The sequence below is a fragment of the Brienomyrus brachyistius genome, chromosome 16 (genome assembly GCF_023856365.1).
Source record: "Brienomyrus brachyistius isolate T26 chromosome 16, BBRACH_0.4, whole genome shotgun sequence".
Taxonomy (NCBI): domain Eukaryota; kingdom Metazoa; phylum Chordata; class Actinopteri; order Osteoglossiformes; family Mormyridae; genus Brienomyrus; species Brienomyrus brachyistius.
This window is the reverse complement of record NC_064548.1, coordinates 21,491,312-21,510,524: the sequence shown is the minus strand read 5'-3', so window position 1 is coordinate 21,510,524 and position 19,213 is coordinate 21,491,312. Positions and strand designations below refer to the sequence as shown.

The following is a 19,213-nucleotide window of genomic DNA, read 5'->3' as shown; positions in this document are numbered from 1 at the left end:
CAACTTTTATTTTAGTAGGAAAACTCAGCCAATAGAAGCAGGAAATGAAAGACCGGATATGTTATTGTTACTATAAAGTAACCATAGATATCATAAACAACTATGTATAGTAACAATCGTCACTATACATAGGCCGAGTTTTATAAAAAATAATGTAACAGTGGATTGCCACACACTCTTGTCAAGTCCCTTTGAGCGACTTTCTTGCTAAAGGCGCTATGTAAAGCTCAAATGAATTGAATAAATGGTAAGTGTGTATCCTATTGCAATCCTCCGGAAGTACAAATAGATTCGTAACATGAAGCAATCTTCTAAACAGAAAACCGGGAATGAGTAACCTCAGTTGGTAACAGCAACATTTTAGTTAGTGATTTTTTAGTAACTTTTGAGGAAACATATCCGACCTGCGTTTTTTTTTTTAAAGAAACAATACAGGTCACAGTAGGAGATGGCACATTTTTCATCTTACCAAAGGTCGCGAAGTATTGCAAAATAGTAAAATTTTATTGCTCAGTCACAGTTTCTACTAGCTTTTTCTAGAATGCCTTCTAATGATATTAATAAATTTTGACTTCATTCAATAGAGTTAAATTGTATTATGTGGTGAAAAAACCGATTAGATATTTACTACACATGGAAAAAATACGAGATACAAGATTTAGTGAACGATTGTTAATGGCGTTTTAAATTTTTAAAGACTTCCTGAAAATTAGTACCACACAAAGTTAATGAGCATTGGGAATACATAACACAGCAATCAGATCATACACCAGGAAATTTTACACCATTTGGTAAAAGATAGTTTCAGATGAAGGTCACGAAACTGATTTAGCAAGAAATCCACCAATTTAGGTGAAAACGTCTATGAAATTGAAAACAATTCACCATGAACAGAATGATTCAAAATGTTATTTAATTCACGACTTTTCATATCGTGAATGTATAATTAAATTTCTAGTGTGTTGTAGAATAATTTTACAACAAATTATTATTTCAAATGCAAATCTTGTTGAACTCTGATTAAATTCCCCATTGATCTCAAAAGATAAATCTCGCAGAAAAAGACAGGAAGTAGGTTTATTCAAATTTAGCCTATTCTCATTTGCATTGAAATAGGCCTATGTAAAGCATCAAACGACGAACCCTGCAAACCTAGTTATGCCTGCGTTCTGTCTAATGATAGTTTATCTAAGCATGCCAACTGGGATACGTTGTTTGCTCACACGTAAGCAATTGTACATTTACAGAATATTAGATTATATTATGAATATTATGCAGTACTATTCATTTGTATTGTGACAACTACGGGACGCAAACGTCATTTGTGCCCTTTGTTATTTCACGTCTTTTCAGTTTTACATTGCGCTGTTCTTTTCACAGGCGAAGAATCTACAGTTACTGCCCGCGGCTGTGTATTCCAATTACTCTGGACAGTGATCAGCCAAAGCCCCGCCCCTTTTTACGTCACCAAACATTTCGCAGCCTCATTGGCTAGCGTTTCCGCACCGCTTCGGCTATTGGCCGTCAGTCGCGTCTGTCATCCTTTGGGCGTGAAGCTGAAACTGCTGTTCGCAACCACGATAGGTTCAGGTTGACACCCAGATGCTGGAATGAGGAAGGCTGAACATGGACTCGGAATGACAGCGGTTTAAGCAAGAGCTGCCGGAAAGCAACAGAAACAAAGAGGCAGAGAAATGAAAAGCGTCACGGTCGCCTTTTACAGCTGTGTCCTGGGGCTCCTGGGAATGGGGCTGCGGGAGCTGATGTGGGGATTCGAGGAGAACAGATGCAGCATGACCTACATGTTCGAGTACCCCGAATACCGGGTGAGCGGATCGTGGGGGTCCTTAGGGGTGGGGGGCGGCTGGGTACAACGTGATGCACGGCGTGCATGAGTATACGTAGCGTGCACGGTGCTGCGCACATTGCTTTCTTACGGACGCCAGAAGCCCGCTAAGAACCGCTCTGAAGGCAGCTGTTCTGAACATGTGAAAGTGGCGTGCTGTGTCATTTCTCCGATAAAGACAGGAAAACCGAACATTTGTCGGATCGAAGTGACTTGATAATTATACCTCCATCGCCATTCCCGTGTTGTCTGGGCGTAGGTTAGAGGTGATGGTCAGTGGAAACAATCGGCAATGGGGAGTCAGATTTAAAGTGGATAAGGAAAATGTAGTTATGTTCAGGCAATATTTCGTTCATTTGGTGGCTGTTTTTTTCAGGCACCCATGTCCGATCCTTCCCTTACTGTCCCTGTTGATCCTCCTTAAGTTGATTAGCTACATTCGACCTGGCCTTTGATTTTCTGGCAGGCTGAGGAGTGGTCAGAGGCAGGCTGAAAGGGCACAGCCTTCACTGGATCAGCAGACCCAGTGTGGTGCAGGCAGGTCTTAATTTTCCATTCGGATTAGGGAGCTACTTTCAAGCTGGTCAGAGCAGGACATCATGGAAGTAAATCTGAGTGCCAGTTTGAGCTGGACAGTAAATGGCTCTGTTCTGTTTTGTGTCTGTTTATGTGCACCCCCCAGCGTGTACAGCTGCCCCGGCGTGTGGCGAATCAGTACCCAGGATACGGGCTCTACCTGTACGGAGAGGGTGCCTACGCCCAGGAAACCCGGGGACTGAAACTCAGTGGCGCCCCCGTGCTGTTCCTACCTGGAAATGCAGGCAGTTACAAGCAAGGTGAGGAGTCCGTGGCCTGGCCACGAGCCGGTGTCTAGCTGTCATCTTGCGGGTGGAAGCTGTGTTTCAGATAAGCATGCTCCCTGATCAGCTCTGGAGCCATGTGAATTTCAGCTGACAGATCTAATGGAGCTGTATATCATCAGCTGTCTGTATCGTCCACCAGTCTCAAGCTGTACTTCTCGATTCATGCATGACTTCTTTGTGACTTAAAAAACATGAGTGCCTAACCATTTAGGGCACGTTTGTTTTTTCTTGTTTCCTGTGTCAGCGAGGTCCCTGGGCTCAGTAGCTCTCCGGAAAGCAGAGCACATGGCTGGCAGGATCCACCTGAACGTGTTCACCGTGGATTTCAGAGAGGAGTTGGTGGCCCTCTATGGGGGTAGCCTCCAGCGACAGACACTCTTCTTACACGAGAGCATCAAGGCCATACTGCGCCTCTACAAGGTCAGGAGAGGTCACGTGACGTACGCGTAGCATCAACTAGGCCCCTTTCATTTTTTTCTAAAGTTCTGTTGCCACATTTGCTCTGAGGAATGTGAGACAGGACAGTGCGGGACACACAGCAGTGCCATACAAGACGGGACAGTGCAGGACACACAGCACTGCCATACAAGACGGGACAGTGCAGGACACACAGCAGTGCCATACAAGACAGGACAGTGCAGGGCACACAGCAGTGTCATACAAGACGGGACAGTGCAGGACACACAGCAGTGCCATACAAGACGGGACAGTGCAGGACACACAGCAGTGCCATACAAGACAGGACAGTGCAGGACACACAGCAGTGTCATACAAGACGGGACAGTGCAGGACACACAGCAGTGTAATATCAGAACGAGTAAACAAATAAGTAATAAACATATGCAACACGACCTCAGTGTAAAATGGCAGATGAACCACAGCAAAGAAGAATAAATATGCATAATATGCAGACACAGTTACAGTGCAGGTGAAACAATGACAATATGTTGGAGGGATGTCGGTCACTGGGTTAGGAATCTGTTGACACAGGGAAAGAAACTGTCCGGTGGTGCCGAGGGCGGTGATCTGACAGACGCCTCATATCTCTGTCCAGAATCAGCCCCACCCCCCGCGCAGTGTGGTGCTGGTAGGACACTCCATGGGCGGTGTGGTCGCCCGGGCTCTCTTCACACTGCCTCGCTTCGACCCCACACTGGTCAGCCTGATCCTGACCCAGGCTTCGCCTCACCAGGCCCCTGTGTTAGCGCTGGACGCTGACCTGCTAGGTACAAAGACACAGAGCTCACCCATCCAGTTCACAGCAGCCTTACTGCACCTTATTATGACCATTCCCCCCCCACGTGTCAGATTTTTACTCCACAGTTAGGAGGCATTGGTGTGCAGGGACGGAGGAGCTCCACAATGTGACGGTGCTGTCTGTAGGGGGGGGGCACAGGGATTACCAGGTACGCTCTGGCCTGACGGCCCTGCCCTGCCCCCAGGGAGACCCCAGCAAGCTGTCCATGGTGGTAAGCAGCCTCAGAGAGTCCCGTCACATGACTGCAATCATGCCGAATGACTGGCAGGCAGACACCATGCTAAAGTACTTCACTGTTGCTGTGGCAACACACCCGGGTCCCCCTGCTGTTTTCAAGTGAGTGATTAGCACCTAACGACTTTCCCCATCTCTCGGTTTTCCCCTCCTCTCCTCTGCGGGGTTCTGCTAAAGACCACTGCTGTGCCCAGGACCTGGGTGTCCACAGACCACCTGTCCATCGTGTGGTAAGTCTCTTTGTCTCTGTACACATCTGAGCCTCCTTCTCTCGGCTGGTGGGGTGGACGTCTGCCAATGGGGAGGTTTATTATAAATCCCTGCTAATGTTTATCTCTTTGATGAACTTCAAAAGTAACTAAAGAGCACTGCACTTGTGTGTTATTCTTGGCGCTGTTGTTCTCACTGTGATTGTCAGCTAGGGGGGCTGACCACTCTGTGCATGTGTATGTGGTTGTGTGTGGGCATGTATATATACACAGACTAAATGTCCCCACAACGTAATTAAAAACCTGTTGTTTTGACCTTGTGGGGGAAATTTTTTCGATCCCCACAAGGGGAAACTCAATTTAAAAAAATAAATTAATTGTCACTGCAATCAAAAAAGGTTGTCATCGTTGGGAGAGATTTTTCCCATAGAGATGAACGGAGGGACCCCACAAAGATATGAATACAAACGTTTGTATGTGTCTTACTGTCTTATTCAGGTGCAAAGAGCTGGTTCTTGCCACTGTGAGGGCCCTCTTTGACCTCATTGACCCAGACACAAGACAGGTACGCAGACAACATGCAGCTGACACTTGGTGTCCCTTTGTCACCTTCGTCTCATTCTTCTATATTACCTGGGCCTGGTTTGTTTATTCAAATGAAAATAATACAGATATAGATCAAAGAATAGAAGCTTTACATGGGAACAATTTTCCTTGACCATTAATCCAGCACAGAGTCACGATATAAATGGGAGCCAGTTACTGTATAGAAACTAGATTCATGAAATGGGATCTGCCTGAACTATTTTATGGCGTAATCATTATTTAAAAAGCAGCAAAGCATTAAATAATCACTAATAATTACATCATTAAGCTTATTAACCACCCTTTATGGCAGATATAATCACACTGATTCTCAGGATATGGCTTTGATGGAAAAAGATTATTTGACTTTGATGAATTATATTTAAACACAATGTGCCCATTGCTTCCGGGATAGGCTCCGGACCCCCCGTGACCCAGTAGGATAAGCGGTTTGGAAAATGGAGGGAGGAGGAGGAATTATATTTAAACACAATGTGCCCATTGCTTCCGGGATAGGCTCCGGACCCCCCGTGACCCAGTAGGATAAGCGGTTTGGAAAATGGATGGATGGATGGATGGTTGTTCTAAAACAGAGTGTTTGTTTTTGATCAGCACCCTGTGTTTAACGATCCTGAGAGGGGGGGTGACTCCGCTGTTTGTCACTATATCCCCGTTTGCAGATAACGGACTTATCCTGACCATGTTTCAGTCTGTTCGACTAGCTCAGTTTGTAATGGATTGTAACTCTGGTAAATCAATTGGAAAATGCTTTGGGGGAAGAGGCCAGGGCTCAGGGTGTAGCTGACGTTTCCAGGTTGCTGGTAGATTAAGTAAAAACACGCTCTGTGTTTAAGGTAAAGCTGCCTCGCTTGAGAATCAGGTTTCCCCTGTGACTTGATTGTGGGTTCGTGTTTATTGTAGAATGCTGTTAATCTTGAAGACATACTTGATTTGTTGCACCACTGAAAGAGTGTTTGGAGTAGTGCAATATGCATGTGGGGCAGTGCAGTGGTAATATATTTACATTAAATATTGTTAGTCGACTTCAGTGTTACTTAATTTAAACTCTGACTCAGATCAGGTTCTTGCATCTTAGCATCTGATTTATGTTGTGTGTGTGTGTGTGTGTGTGTGCAATTTTTTTTTTTTTTATTCTTGGCACCGATGCTGTTGTTGCTGTGGCTGTCAGCTAGGAGGACTGACCTGTGTGTGTGTGTGTGTATGTGTGTGTGTGTATGTACCCGTCACCACAGTTCACCGAGGACCAGCAGCGCAGAATGGCTGTGTTGAAGCATCACTTCATCAGGCATCCAATGCGGCTTCTGGAAGAGCAGCATGACACAGAGGTCTCCTGGTTATCAGGTCAGTAGCAGGGAGCTGACCCCCGGAGCTCCACGTAGCATTAGTCGCCCACTGACGACTCTCCCCTTTCCGTCATGCAGGCCCTGCTGAGGCGTGGACAGAGGTCAACACCCTGAGGCTGCTGTACAGCGCGCCCAAGGTCGGCGTCCGGTCGGGGGCCCCCAAGCTCTCGCGCTTTTTTCGCTTTCCTGCGTTGAGCCGCCATGTCGGGCTGATGTCGCTACACGTCGTTGCAGGAGCCCAGGGTGAAGTACTTCCTGTTCGCCCTCTCTGGCCGCAGGAAGGCTTACAGCCACTTCCATTGTCGGAGCAGCAGTCTGGTGAGATGAAGCATTGTGCGGGGACATGAGTGATGTCTCAGGGACGCTACCTGGTGGTAAGTGATGGGACTGGTGTGTCGTGACAGCTGCCGTTCCGCTGTGTGTTGCAGGAGATGAGCAGCTGGCTGTATGGATGCACCCAGATGAACACCTCCTTTTGGTGAGAGCTGCCCCTCCCCTGCCCTCACCTCCTGTGTTCAGGGAGTTCTGTACTCCCCATTTTTCACCATTTTCTGGATGTTTCAGCTACATTCTGGCTTAGCAGGAGTCCCTCCCAGCTTGTGTTTGGTGCTGGTTACGCCCAATTCTCCTGGCCGAACCATCCATCCATCCATCCATCCATCCATCCATTGCCTATGCAGGGTCACAGGGGTCCGGCGCCTATCCTGGAAGCTAAACCATTATATTCTATAAAAAAAGAAACGTGGTATTTCTTTACCTTAAAACTTTTCTTTTTAATGATGAAACAGCCCCAACTTCAGATATGTCAGATGTCTGGTCTACATAAGTGCTCTGTGTCTTTTTTAGTGGTGACATCATTTGGGTGTGTTTTCATTGGTTTGCCAGTCCTTTCAAAGTATAATACATTTTTTGCCCTGTTTTGTAGTGCAAATTTTAAGGGCTGGTGGACAGACAAGAAGCACAAGTAATTAGTGAATAATTTGCATACTTAAAGTGACCCGTGTTCTCTCCTGTCAGCGCGCAGGCTATAGACCTGTCCTGGGGGACAGAACTGCTGCCCGCCTATAAGGTAAGCCCTGTCCCCCATCACTACGAGCGCGTGGGCGACCCGCGCGAAGGCCCCTGTGAGTCACCCAGCTGTCTGCCCGCCACTGTCCGCAGGTCGTGACAGTGAAGCTCAGTGACCTGTCCTCGGTGTCCCACCTGGTCATCGGTGCCTCTAACCTTGCTGGTAATCAGGTAAGTCCTCCTGGAACTGCCCCCCCCCCCCCACAGTTACAAGTTTAGGGCTCTAACCTCATGCCCGTGTGAGACTGTGAGCTGCATCCTGTCTGTATCCCTCTCACAGTTCAGTGTGGAGTGCGAGTGGCTCAATCTGGACTCCAGGATGGTGTCCACACCTGTGCCACATGTCCTCTCCCTCGGTGAGTGTCCCACATGTGGCAGGATGCCTAAGCTACTCCCCCCTCCCCTTTGCTTTTCAGCATTCAATTAGAGCTAAAGTTTAAGGGTCAAAGCTATTTTTATACCACAGAGTAGGACAGTGTGAGTGCCTGAATGTACTGCCCACTATTAAAAGTGTAAGATGGTACTGTACTCCTCCAGGATATTTGGATGTTAAGACAGTATCGGGTAACACTTTACTTGAGGGGTCACAAATAATGTAGTAGTACACTTTTACTTAATGCATTAATTAACCAGTAGCTAAGTGTTATTTGTGTACTGACCCTGTGTTTGTTCTTCATTAATCAATCATAATGGGTCATGATTTGTACTTGAGCAGTAGCCGAGTTACTAAGTTTCTTGTGCACCCTCGAGTAAAGCGTGACCAATATCTTTGTTTTTTATATACGTTTATTAATTTCCTTTAAATTTTAATGTTCTTTTGATGTGTTTCATATCTTGCTTTCGTTAAGCTCTGGCCAGATCAGCCGTCCCACCCCCATGCTCAGCCAGAACCCCCCGCCAAAGACAATGTGCTTTTTTTTGTGGTCTCTCGTATAACGACAGTAATAATTTATGGTCCGTCTTGCTTCATCAATAATGAATTCTGGCATGAGCTTTACACAGAGCCAGAGCTGACAGCTGTGTTATTGTCACTCAGTGGGACACCATTTAGCTCTCTAACTCTCACTGCTTTGTTAGACGTTACGTAGCTCCAGTCCTGCTTACGCTCGTGCCAGATGTCAGACACAAACACGGCCCCTGGACATTTTGCATGTAGGCCAGGGGCGGATCTACGGGGGGGCAAATGGGTGCAGCTACCCCCCCTACTGTATGTCCTGCCCCCCCCCACCAAATGTTTCAGTTGCTCAAATTATAATCATAAAAATGCAATACCTTCTGCATGTATAAGCTGCTCAAATCACTAAAACAAACAGGACATGGAGAGAAATCTAACTGTAAATGCAGTCTTAGGTCCTGCAAAAGCGTAGCTACAGCACTGCATTAAACGTGCACAGCGTAGAGAGCTGACAGTGCGATCCTGCCTGCATACAGGTGCGGAGCAGAGAAGCCAGTGAGCTGCACTGCGGCTTAAGCTTCTCCAAGTTTATTCAAAAGCACAAATTTAAGTCAAAGTTAAATTGGTAATGAATGTTATATATGCTAAATTAGCAATGTATGGCTTTTATGCTAATGAAAATTTAACAATTAGAGTCCATTACTGTAGTGTTAGCCAAAAGTAGGCTAAAGTCGCTCACTAAACGGAGTTCAAAGATGTGATTTCTAGGAGAATTAAAAAGGTTTGGTCAGACATGACCAGACGGGGAATGTTCCTATTGTTGGTTAGTGAGATAAACTTGTGTGTATTACAGTTTTTCTTGACTGCTTTGTCACATTTAATGAAGCATACCTGATGTTCTCAATACTATAAGAACATTTCTCAAGACAATTTGTGTGTGCAGCAAAGCACTATGGTGTAGCTGCAAAAGCCTGTAACTCAAATAACACCAATGAATTAGTCAGTGCCACCAAGATGAAAAGTGCAGTAAGCATCGTTTTAACCACAAGAGTAAAAATGCTTAGATATATTGTCAGTATGTCAGTGTAATTTGCTCCTGAGCTCCGCAGTGCTAAATGAGTCGGTTCCTACTTTCTCATTGTCGATGACCAATCATTTGTCTTTAGCAAACTGATACTTAGTTTTTCTTGCTTGCCTTGGAGCAATTCTTAAATGACACGTAACATTTGCAAAATAACCGGTGTAATTCCGACATCATAATGTCCTTTCTGCACAGCAGAATATTATTTCTCATTGCTTCACACAAATGTCCAAATGTTTTAGTTTAGTGCAAATGGTTTTGTACAACTCTCATCATTTGGCATAATGTTCGGTTGCTTTAATCTTGTTGGTCAAATAGATAAGATGTGGTTTCCCATTGTAATAATTTTACACTCAAAACTATATATGTATTTGACCATCGTGGTAGCCACTCCATACTAAACAGTTAACCAAGCTGTCAGATATATTATAAGATATATTCCATAAATTGCAGTGATACAGCATTGTTGTGTTTTTGGTTCCAACAGTACATTTTGTTGTCATTTTGTTATACTTCGCTGTTTTTGTGTTATGCAGTGCTGTTTAACTTTGTTTGCTAAGTTGCTCTCCTGTGATTCATTCCTGTAACTCTTCTTACAGCAGACAGGTAGGGCTTGGCATGGAGGCCGAACACAGATGTGCTGTTAGCATGAAACTCTGCTGATTAATGGCTGCTGATTTGGCTGTTTTTTTTTCCCCACAGGTCTGACGGTCAGTGACGTCACTCTCAACTCCACTGGTCTTCTGCACACCGTGCGGCTGGAGAACTTTCACCAGGTGAAACACTGACCTCAGGGCACAGAGTTGTCACCCACATTCCCAGTACACTGTCAGAAAAAAGGGTACAGCCCTGGTTTTGTTCCCTAAGGTACAAATAACATTAATGTACCCCAAAAACGTCCTTTTCTGTACCTTAAAAGGTTAAAAGGTACACATGTCTAGATCTAGGGTACAATTGGCAGAGCCTTGAGGGTACAGCCTTAGTGTACTTTTTCTGACAGTGTAGGCCAGACCTCATCATCTAACTCAACTAAAGCTCGGAGATAATCCCTTTCTGCTCCCTGAAAATCAAGGATGGTCCAGCATCTTTTTGGAGCTGATGGATCACCACCTCAGGGATTGTCACCCTTAGCCCCAGTGAACCTCATAGATCTGGGATCATCAGCTAGAGGGGTTGGTCTCTCTCTGCCTAGAGAAACGTATGGGTCTGGGATCATCACCTGCAGACTGGGCAGGCCATGGCTTGTGTTTGAAGTATGTGCACCTGTGCTCCATTTGCAGGTCTATCAGGCTTTCAGAATCACCGTTATGAGCCAGTGCAAAACCGGCAAAGGTAATTCGAGTTTGTTTTTTCCTGTGTGGATTGTGGGCAGTGGAAAGTAAAGCCGCTGATGGGGGTTAGTCTGGATTTGCAGGGCGCAGATCACTAACATTAACCACTACTGTCGGCCCCCAGTTTCATGGTTTCTGTCTCCCTGCCCCTCCCTGTAGACCGCCTGCCCAGTGTGTACAGACTGTCCGTGCCCTGGTTCAGGGAGGGTTTTTTCACTGCGGCCAGGTGGGTCACCTTAGCCTGATGCTATTTCCTTATTTTCACCTCCCTTCCTGGGTTACAACTGTATTGTGATCTCCCTCCCTCTCTCTCTCTCTCTCTCTCTCTCTCTCTCTCTCAGTGTGCCCTCAGTAACAGAGATAGCTGCCATGCTACACACTAGCCGACCTGATAACACATCCAGTGTCCTTCTGCAGCTCCACACTGCCCCTAATTGCCAGTACAAGGTACAGCACCGTAGTCTTCGGCCTTTTCTCTTGATAGATTTTAATACAGGTGCACAGGTTGAGTTAGAAATGCTGAATGGTGAATCTTCCTGTCCTTAGGTGTCAGTGAGGACCTCTTTCCCCAAGGTGCTGGGCCAGGTAAAAAAAAAAAAAATTCAATAACCAAATAACCTCATTAGCTGAATAAACAGTAAGTCACCTTCAGGCAACAGCCTGGCCAGACGTTCTGGCAGATGGGCTATGGTCCGTACCAAAGTCCAAACACTGATCCTGAGTTACTGTCTCTCAGAAGCTCACAGGGGAAATTGTGACAACAAAACACCTTTGAGCTTGTCTGGTGAATCTAGCTGTGCTGACATCTAGAAATAATGCTTAAAAAAGAGTAATCAAGGACCACAAGGTGTCACTCAAAACAGTGTTAATTTATACAGCCAAGCCAATCTGCAAGGTCACTGTGTCTGACTCTGCGTGTCTGTGTGTGTGTGTGCATGTGTGTGCGTGCATGTGCGTGTGTGTGTCCATCCCCAGATGCTGCGTTACTGTGGTCCGACCCTTCCGTCCTACACTGCGGTGGGCTTGCTGCTGGCTTGCGAGAGACAGATTGATTCCTTAATCAAGACAGGTGAGATGGGCCCCAAAGACTGGAAGACTGGTCCGCAGTCAGCCTTAACACCCCCATCGATCATTAAAGCAGAGTCTCCTCTTCGAGACGAATCGAGGGGCGTCTGGTTTTTTTTTTTTTTTGGAACAGGAGCATATCGTGTTCAGCAGGCCGACAGCGAGACAACATCTCGCGCTTCTGTTCAGGATTTAAAAATAGCAGCTTAAGACGCTAGTTCTTTGTGTTTTGGTTGGTCATGAAACACTTTCTAGCTCCAGTAGGGTTGTATATTCTGAGGACAAAGTAGACTTACATGTAGTTATTTTAATTTATATTTTCATTGCACTCAACCCACAGGCCGTCCCTTGGCCATGAGCACGGCTGTAGGGGGCGCCATCCAGCCACATAAGGTGGAGATCCCAGTCTACCTGCTGCAGCTGTTGCTAAGGTGGGTCTCGCCTGCCACTCCCCGTTTGGCGTCCCCAGTCCGGCTCACTCTCCCCCCCCCCCCCCCGCCTCCTCTCCTTCAGGCTCAGCTGGTTCCGGGACGGCTGGTCCGCCCTGTCGCTGCCCCTGCCGGACAGCCTGCCCGTGTCCACCCTGGATGGCGTGGGCAGTGTGGACCCCGCAGAGGACTGGAGCCGGCTGCTGGGCCTGCTGCTGCAGGTGCTGGGAGCCGGCGTGGCCTTCTGGGGCAGCGCGCTGTTTCGGCTCGCTCTGCGCGCACTGTCTCTGGTCATGGCTCCACTGCACAGGCAAGGACCCCCCCCCCCCCCCCCCCCCGAAAATCACTACCCGCTAACTATCTGTCCATCTCTGTGTTTATCCGCCATATTCCCATTGCCACGTTCAGCATTCATGTTTATCTCTTGCAGGCCTTGTTTGTCCAGGCACTGTGGCGTCCTCCATCCCTGGGCTCAGGTGCTGCTCATTCTGACCCTGGGGGTGCTGGGGCGGATTACATGCGGAGCCCTGGCCTTCTCCCTGGCCTTCCTGTGCTACCTGTACCGGGTGGGTATCTGAGGTCACTGCCAAACCCTAACTCTAACCATCTCAAACTCTAACCCTCGCAAATCCTAACCCAAACCCTGTTCAAACCTTCTCAGGCCATAACCCCCCCCTTCCATTGACATGACTGTATCAGATGAATAGGCCTGTGTCTGCATCTCTGAGGGCTTCCCCACAGACTGCCCCCGGCATACTAGCTCTGAACCTCCGGTCCATTAGCTCTGTGTCTTGACCGAACTGTTCATGTCTGCACAGGTGCTGAGACTGCTCATGACGCACAGGACTCTGAAGCACGTCCTCAACTTGGTGAGTAACGAGTCAGTCCTGACTCTCGGAGTAGAGCATTCGCCCTCCAGTCCATAAGCGTCCGTGCCGAATGCAGGAGCGCCCTGCCTCTTCCCCAGAGTAGAGCCGTTCTCCAGGACAGGAATGTAACGTAGATGCCGGTGAAGTTGCAGTACCCCTACTGTTCCCCAAGACTGAGCCCCTCACTCTCCTAGTTTCTGTCACTTCCTGAAGTGTTATAACTCCAGGGCTGGGGGTTCGAGTTCTTCCTTCAGACACGTGTGGAGCTTGCATGTGTTCTCCATGTCTTGCAGGCTTCCTTCTGCCCTTAGCATGGTGTGTACACCCTGTGTTGGACTGGCATCCCATCCAGGGTGTCCTCTGTCTCGTGCCCTGCGATGGGTGGGCATCCCGTCCAGGGTGTCCCCTGTCTCTTGCCCTGCGATGGGTGGGCATCTCGTCCAGGGTGTCCTCTGCCTCGTGCCCTGCGATGGGTGGGCATCCTGTCCAGGGTGTCCTCTGCCTCGTGCCCTGCGATGGGTGGGCATCCCGTCCAGGGTGTCCTCTGCCTCGTGCCCTGCGTTGAGCTGACATCTTGTCCAGGGTGTCCCCTGTCTTGTGCCGTGATAGGCTGGTATCCCATCCAAGGTGTCCTCTGCCTCGTGCTCCTTGCTTTCTGGGAGAGCTCTGTTCTGCAAACGCGGTTATGGAAAATGGATGGACGGATGGGTGGATTGATGGGTAATGAAGGGCTGCTTATAAAGCCTCTGTATTCATCTTAGTGTGTGAAGGAAAAAGCCTGCCCCCACCTCTCTCTCTTCATTGTCCTTTCATCAGGGGAGCGTCAGTGTTTATCTGGGAACAATCAGGGCCTGTATGAACAAAGCCGGCATCCTCCGAGGCTCTTTGTTAAACTTGCCGCCTTGCCATCGCAGGCCTCTCTCACTCCTCCTGCCAAAGCAAACCTAAAATAATACATCTGCTATCTCTTGCATCATGACACGAAAACCCAGACATTTGAAACGATTAAACCCCATGTTTTGCAGCCTCTCGCCTGTCCAGAGTGGTTAACTGCTTCCTTTCTGGGATATCTCACGTTCGCTCAGCACCGATGACAGATCTGTCACATCACATCACGGCCGCATACATTCAAAACCACAGCTCTGGTGGCTGAAACTTGCCTGGATCATGTGACCCACTGGTCCTCCGCCTCCCAGATAAACTGCACAACTCGTATGCCAGGAATGACAGGATGCATGAACAATGGCATAATCGTGGCATTTCTGGATGATGATGATGATGATGATGAAGAAATATTATTTTGCATGAAGGTTTCTCCTTTTCTTTGGAACTTTGCATGTCGGCCTTGATCTGTAGTCTTTTATTAGAATAATATAGTGCATCATTTAAGGGTTTACAGAGTTAGTTTGTTGCGCATTCTTCGGTGTAACAGGTCTGAAGAGTTCATGCTAGCATGCTAAAATGCCGGCTAGCTTAGCACATATACTGACATAGCAAACGTGCTAACATTGCAAACACGCTAACCTAACATGCCTGCTTTACCTCTTAGGCACCCCAGCAGCAGAAGGTGGACAAAAGGAGCAGCCCCGATGAAGATGGTCATGTGGATGAAGACGGTCACGCGGCGACTGCGAAGAGCAATGGGGGGCCCTTGCTGACAGACTTGGTGCTTCAGGAAGTGACAGATGATCTGGAACTACACCTGAGCTTGTCTGCGCTGCTAACCGTGCCAATGGTGTTGATCACGCCCTCCATGATCCACTGGGCCCGGAGCCTGAGGTGCAGTGCTTTCCGATGCCAGCCCGTTGTACCTGTGGGTGGGGCCTGGGGGCTTTTGCTGTCTTGGCGCCTCCGCAGGTACAGGGTGGTAACACGCCATGTCTGTTCTCTTCCCTGCAGGTACGCCATCCGGCTGCAGCCTGACCCCTGCTGGCCACTCACCCTGCCTCTGCTCACCTCCACCATTCTGTTGATCAACTGCAGCTGTGTCACTTTCAGACACAGGTACACGTCGGCATCTACCCCCCCCCCCCCCCCCCCCATTCCACTTGCCTGCTGGGCCGAGTCTGGGAGTGGTGTCTTATACCTCATTTCCACCAACACGGAGTTGGTGTTGGTGCTGGGCTGGTTCTCGCTTGGTGCCTTTTGAGAACTGGCCCACATTTCCACCAGAAAGGAACAGGAATGTTACATATACGGAAGTGAGAGTAAAATATAGGTCCGCATGAATTCCGTTTTTTTGGATCTATTTTCACCAGTTTCATATTTTCAATTTTTATAAGCTGCCAAACTACTCCAGTTTCCCCCCACAGTCCAAAGACATGCTGAGGCTAATTGGACTTGCTAGTTTGCCCATAGGTGTGCATGTGTGAGTGAATGGTGTGTGAGTGTGCCCTGCTCGTGCCCATTGCTTGCGGGATAGGCTCCGGACCCCCCGCGACCCAGTAGGATAAGCGGTTTGGAAAATGGATGGATGGATGGATAAGCTGCCAAACTGAAAAAGACTTTAAGGAGACCAAAGTCTCACAGTTTTCAGAGAATCGCCTGTATCTACTTTTTTATCCTTAAAGACTGTGTTTCTCCCCACTTGCTGTCTGCAAATTTAATTTAATTTAATTACAATTAAATTGTAACGTTATTCCACTAATAAGCCGTGAAGTTCTTTCATTGCTGGCACCGGCAATATTAGACAAAACTATATCAGTTATGGATTGAATTTTCTGGATATTCAGAAGGTTTGGATACAATAACCCATCCCACTTTCTCTGATGTTTCTTTGCCAAATTCTGAGGCCAGCTGTTCTATGTCGCTGTGCTTGAGCAGTTTCTTCTGGCCCAGGACCATGTTTCTGCAGTGGAAATGTGCAGAGCCGGTTCTGGATTGGGAAAAAGCCTGGCACCAGCTCCGGCACCGTGCTGGTGGAAATGGGGTATTAGTGAGGATCGGGCCTGGAATCAGCCACTTCACCAGCACGCCAAAACCCCCCCGCCAGTGGCAATGTGGTCATTTTATGCTCTCTCTTATAACGACAGTAATAATTTATCATCTGTCTTGCATCATAATTAATGGATGCATAATTATGAGTTACATAGAGCCAACTCTGACAGCTGTCTTACTGTCATTCGACAGGACAGCGCTTGGCTCTTACTGCTTTGTTCTTGCTTTGTTGTGCTGCTCATGCACTGCTGCTTACACTGGTTCCTGGGCATTCACTGGAAGCTCAGCCTCTCTGCACTGATGCCCAGTCACCTCCCATGTATGTTTGTACTGTGCTGTTTGTCTGACTTGTACGTCGCTTTGGTGTAGCAGCGTACTTAGCGATTCTGGGCCCCCAATCTGAGGAAGTACAGGTACCATAGTGGATAGAATTTGCTGAGTGGAGGCGAGGGGGAGGGTGTCCCCTTTCCATGCATTTTGGTGAGCATGGGGGGGCCAATGGTAGGTTCTGAACTGGAACGATTCTGAATCTGCTAGAGTGTCCACACCCCTCTTATCCCCCCGCTCTGGATAAAAGGATCTGCTGGATGTAACTGTGAAGGATGGGTGCAGCGTTGCTCTTGGGTGGGGGGGCTGGTGGTCAGCGCAGCCTCCCCTTCCTTAATCGCTGCTCCTCTGTCTGTCTTTCAGTAAGATCCTGGTCCTGGTCCCTCTGCTCCTGCCGCCCCTCTGCGTCGCCATGGCCACCTTCACCTTGCTGCACCTGTACCGCGTGACCCCCCTCCTTTGCACGGCCCTGATTCTGCTGCTCCTCTGCAGCCACGTCTGAGTGCTGCGCCCCCCCAGGGGACAGGCTCCCCCTCCGCAGTCCTCTGCGTCTCCTGAAAAGGGTTTTGTGGTCCTTTCGTTGGTTCAGGTGTGGTGACAGTGACTTTGATTTTCATCATCGTCTTTTGATAAGATATGGTGAGTTTTGACTGTTATCATGTGAAGTACCTTTTTTTATTATTTGGAGGTAATCCAAGCCTTATTTGACCATGAGTGAAGTGAAGTTCTCCAGTTGGCCTGCTTTTTTCTCCTTTACCTCACCCTCCCCCCTCAGAAGCCCCGCCCCCCTTCCCATCATTCCTGGGTCTCCGCTCTGTTTTTTTGCTGCCAGGCTTTGGGTCCCTTTGCGTGGGCCATGCAGTGCCATGAGGGGAGTCTGCTGACACTGGAGTGTACCCCCCCCCCATTGTGTGCATGTGTGTGTTTTATATAAGACATTAGAGATGTGAGACAAACAGACGTGTTAGGGGCCATGATCCCTCCTCTTGTTGTCCTCCCACCTTCAGCCACTAGGGGGCAATATGAAGCACCCAACTGATAGAGAGTGCCGTTTTTATGATGCGTAGGTTATTTGCTTCCCAGCCTCTCTCCCCACAGACAGAGTTTGTAGGCTAACGCTGTCGTCAACGTGGGCTGTGTGTATGACGTCTGAACACTTGGCACACTCGCATCTGGACCTGCTACTGGGCCGGTGAAGTTCAGCCACAACCCCTTCCCTCTGAGGCCTAGCCGACCTCCACTGTGATAAAGTACACGCCAGTGCCTTCCTGCAGAGATGCCCCCTCTTACTGATCTGGTGTGATTGCTGGGGACCCCTCTAGTTTAGCTTGGAGGTTTTTCCTCCAGCAGAGGGCGCTGTTGACTTCATCTTATGTAAGGGAAGCACATGGCCGTGAGGGAATCCGCACGTCTTAGTGAGAGTCTCAAGTCTGGAGATCCACCCAGATCAGCCACAGCGCCCTCTTACCCACCGCTCACAGAAAATCTCCCACCTGCTGGTCCCTCGCACCTCAGTGACACACCTGTGTCACCTTCACTGTGAATGTACCTGTGTGTGTGCGTGCGTGTGTGCGTGTGCAAGCTAAATAACCACATTTCAGGTACATGTATAAATGTCAATCAGTAAAAAATCTGTGTAGGCTGAAGTTAGAAAAACATGCTTTTCGATGGTGTGAAGTGGTCTTTTTAACCCCTGTATTGCCACGCCACGCTCCTGCTGTAATTTCCACACCAGCTGTCTTTAACATTATTACCCAGAGGCCTTTGTGGGCCCGTTCCCATGGCTGGCAGCCAGGGGGCGCCACGTGACCGTGCTCAGCACCCCCCAGAGGACGGGCTTCACATCTAGTAGATGACTGTAGGCCTGTACCATGTCCTTGTTGCGTACGGACATGCGTGACATGCTGATGTTGTAAAATGGTGACTTTAATGTGCGTATAACTGTGTTTTAAACAGTGTGGGCTGCTTTGGTCTTTGTTTGGCACGTCCCGTGAAACGCAGCTCGGTGTCACACGCCAAGCCTCGCTCGCCCATCGGTAAACCGTGACGTCTGTGGTCGTGCGCCAGGCCGTCTGCCCAGGGGACCTCGGGGCACAGTAGAGCCAGGAGCCCCTTTTTCACCATGTAAACCCAGCACCCTGACTTGCGCTGGGCTGCTGTTACAGTCCAGCTACTGGCCAGTCTGCCCAATTACTGCTAATGATATTAAGTGTCCATGAATACCGACTAGGCGTGCAGTCTGTAGTGTCCCTACTTGGGACTGGAGGTGGTAAAAGGCCGCTGTGCACAGGCGTCTGCCTGGCCCCTCTGCCCTATTACATGTAGCTCCCTAGCATCCTGGAGCAGAAACGTACCCTGGGCTTCATGGCTGGTAAATTCCGTCGGTGGTTTTCAGGTAATCCTATGCGCCAATGTCTCGGGTAAAAGCCTTTATTGAATGGTATGTAGAAGGTTTTTACATTTTTGAATATGAATTATTTGAAGATTGTGCTATTTGTACATATTGTTGTTCTAATTAAAGTTGTAAAGATGTTGCGACTTCTGCTGGGCAAATGTGGGGGGGTCTGTGACGATCCTCAGGTTTTTACGGTACTGAGGGAGACCTACAGGTGGAACATGGAGAGACAGCTACGCAGGACAGGTAGTTTAGGATAATGCCACACTCTAGTATCACTAATGATTTCTGCATACAGCATTATGCCGCAAAATGGCATCCCATAATCTGGCACTGTGACGGTGCATGTTTCCGTTCCCTCCTAACTCCCAAGGAATTGGGAGAGAGCAAGACCGTGGACTGTCTGGGGGTCGCGGAGGACTAGTTTAGGACTAAAAGATACCCCACCTGTGCCACCT

General features: G+C 48.4%; 1 protein-coding gene across 1 annotated transcript; it reads left to right on the top strand.

Annotated features, from left to right (window-relative positions):
• The first annotated feature begins 82 nt into the window (after window positions 1-82).
• pgap1 (post-GPI attachment to proteins inositol deacylase 1) lies at window positions 83-18,894 on the top strand. Its single transcript, XM_048978856.1, has 28 exons — window positions 83-247; window positions 1,381-1,826; window positions 2,529-2,682; window positions 2,954-3,129; window positions 3,764-3,935; window positions 4,018-4,178; window positions 4,379-4,431; window positions 4,909-4,975; window positions 6,249-6,357; window positions 6,438-6,496; window positions 6,594-6,677; window positions 6,788-6,837; window positions 7,377-7,428; window positions 7,521-7,598; window positions 7,708-7,783; window positions 10,106-10,179; window positions 10,684-10,735; window positions 10,894-10,960; window positions 11,076-11,181; window positions 11,281-11,319; window positions 11,710-11,803; window positions 12,140-12,230; window positions 12,313-12,537; window positions 12,658-12,793; window positions 13,046-13,096; window positions 14,646-14,875; window positions 14,996-15,100; window positions 16,724-18,894. Exons 2-28 carry the CDS (start codon window positions 1,695-1,697, stop codon window positions 16,860-16,862), a joined length of 2,832 nt encoding a protein of 943 aa, XP_048834813.1. The 5' UTR covers window positions 83-247; window positions 1,381-1,694; the 3' UTR covers window positions 16,863-18,894.
• The last annotated feature ends 319 nt before the right edge of the window (window positions 18,895-19,213 follow it).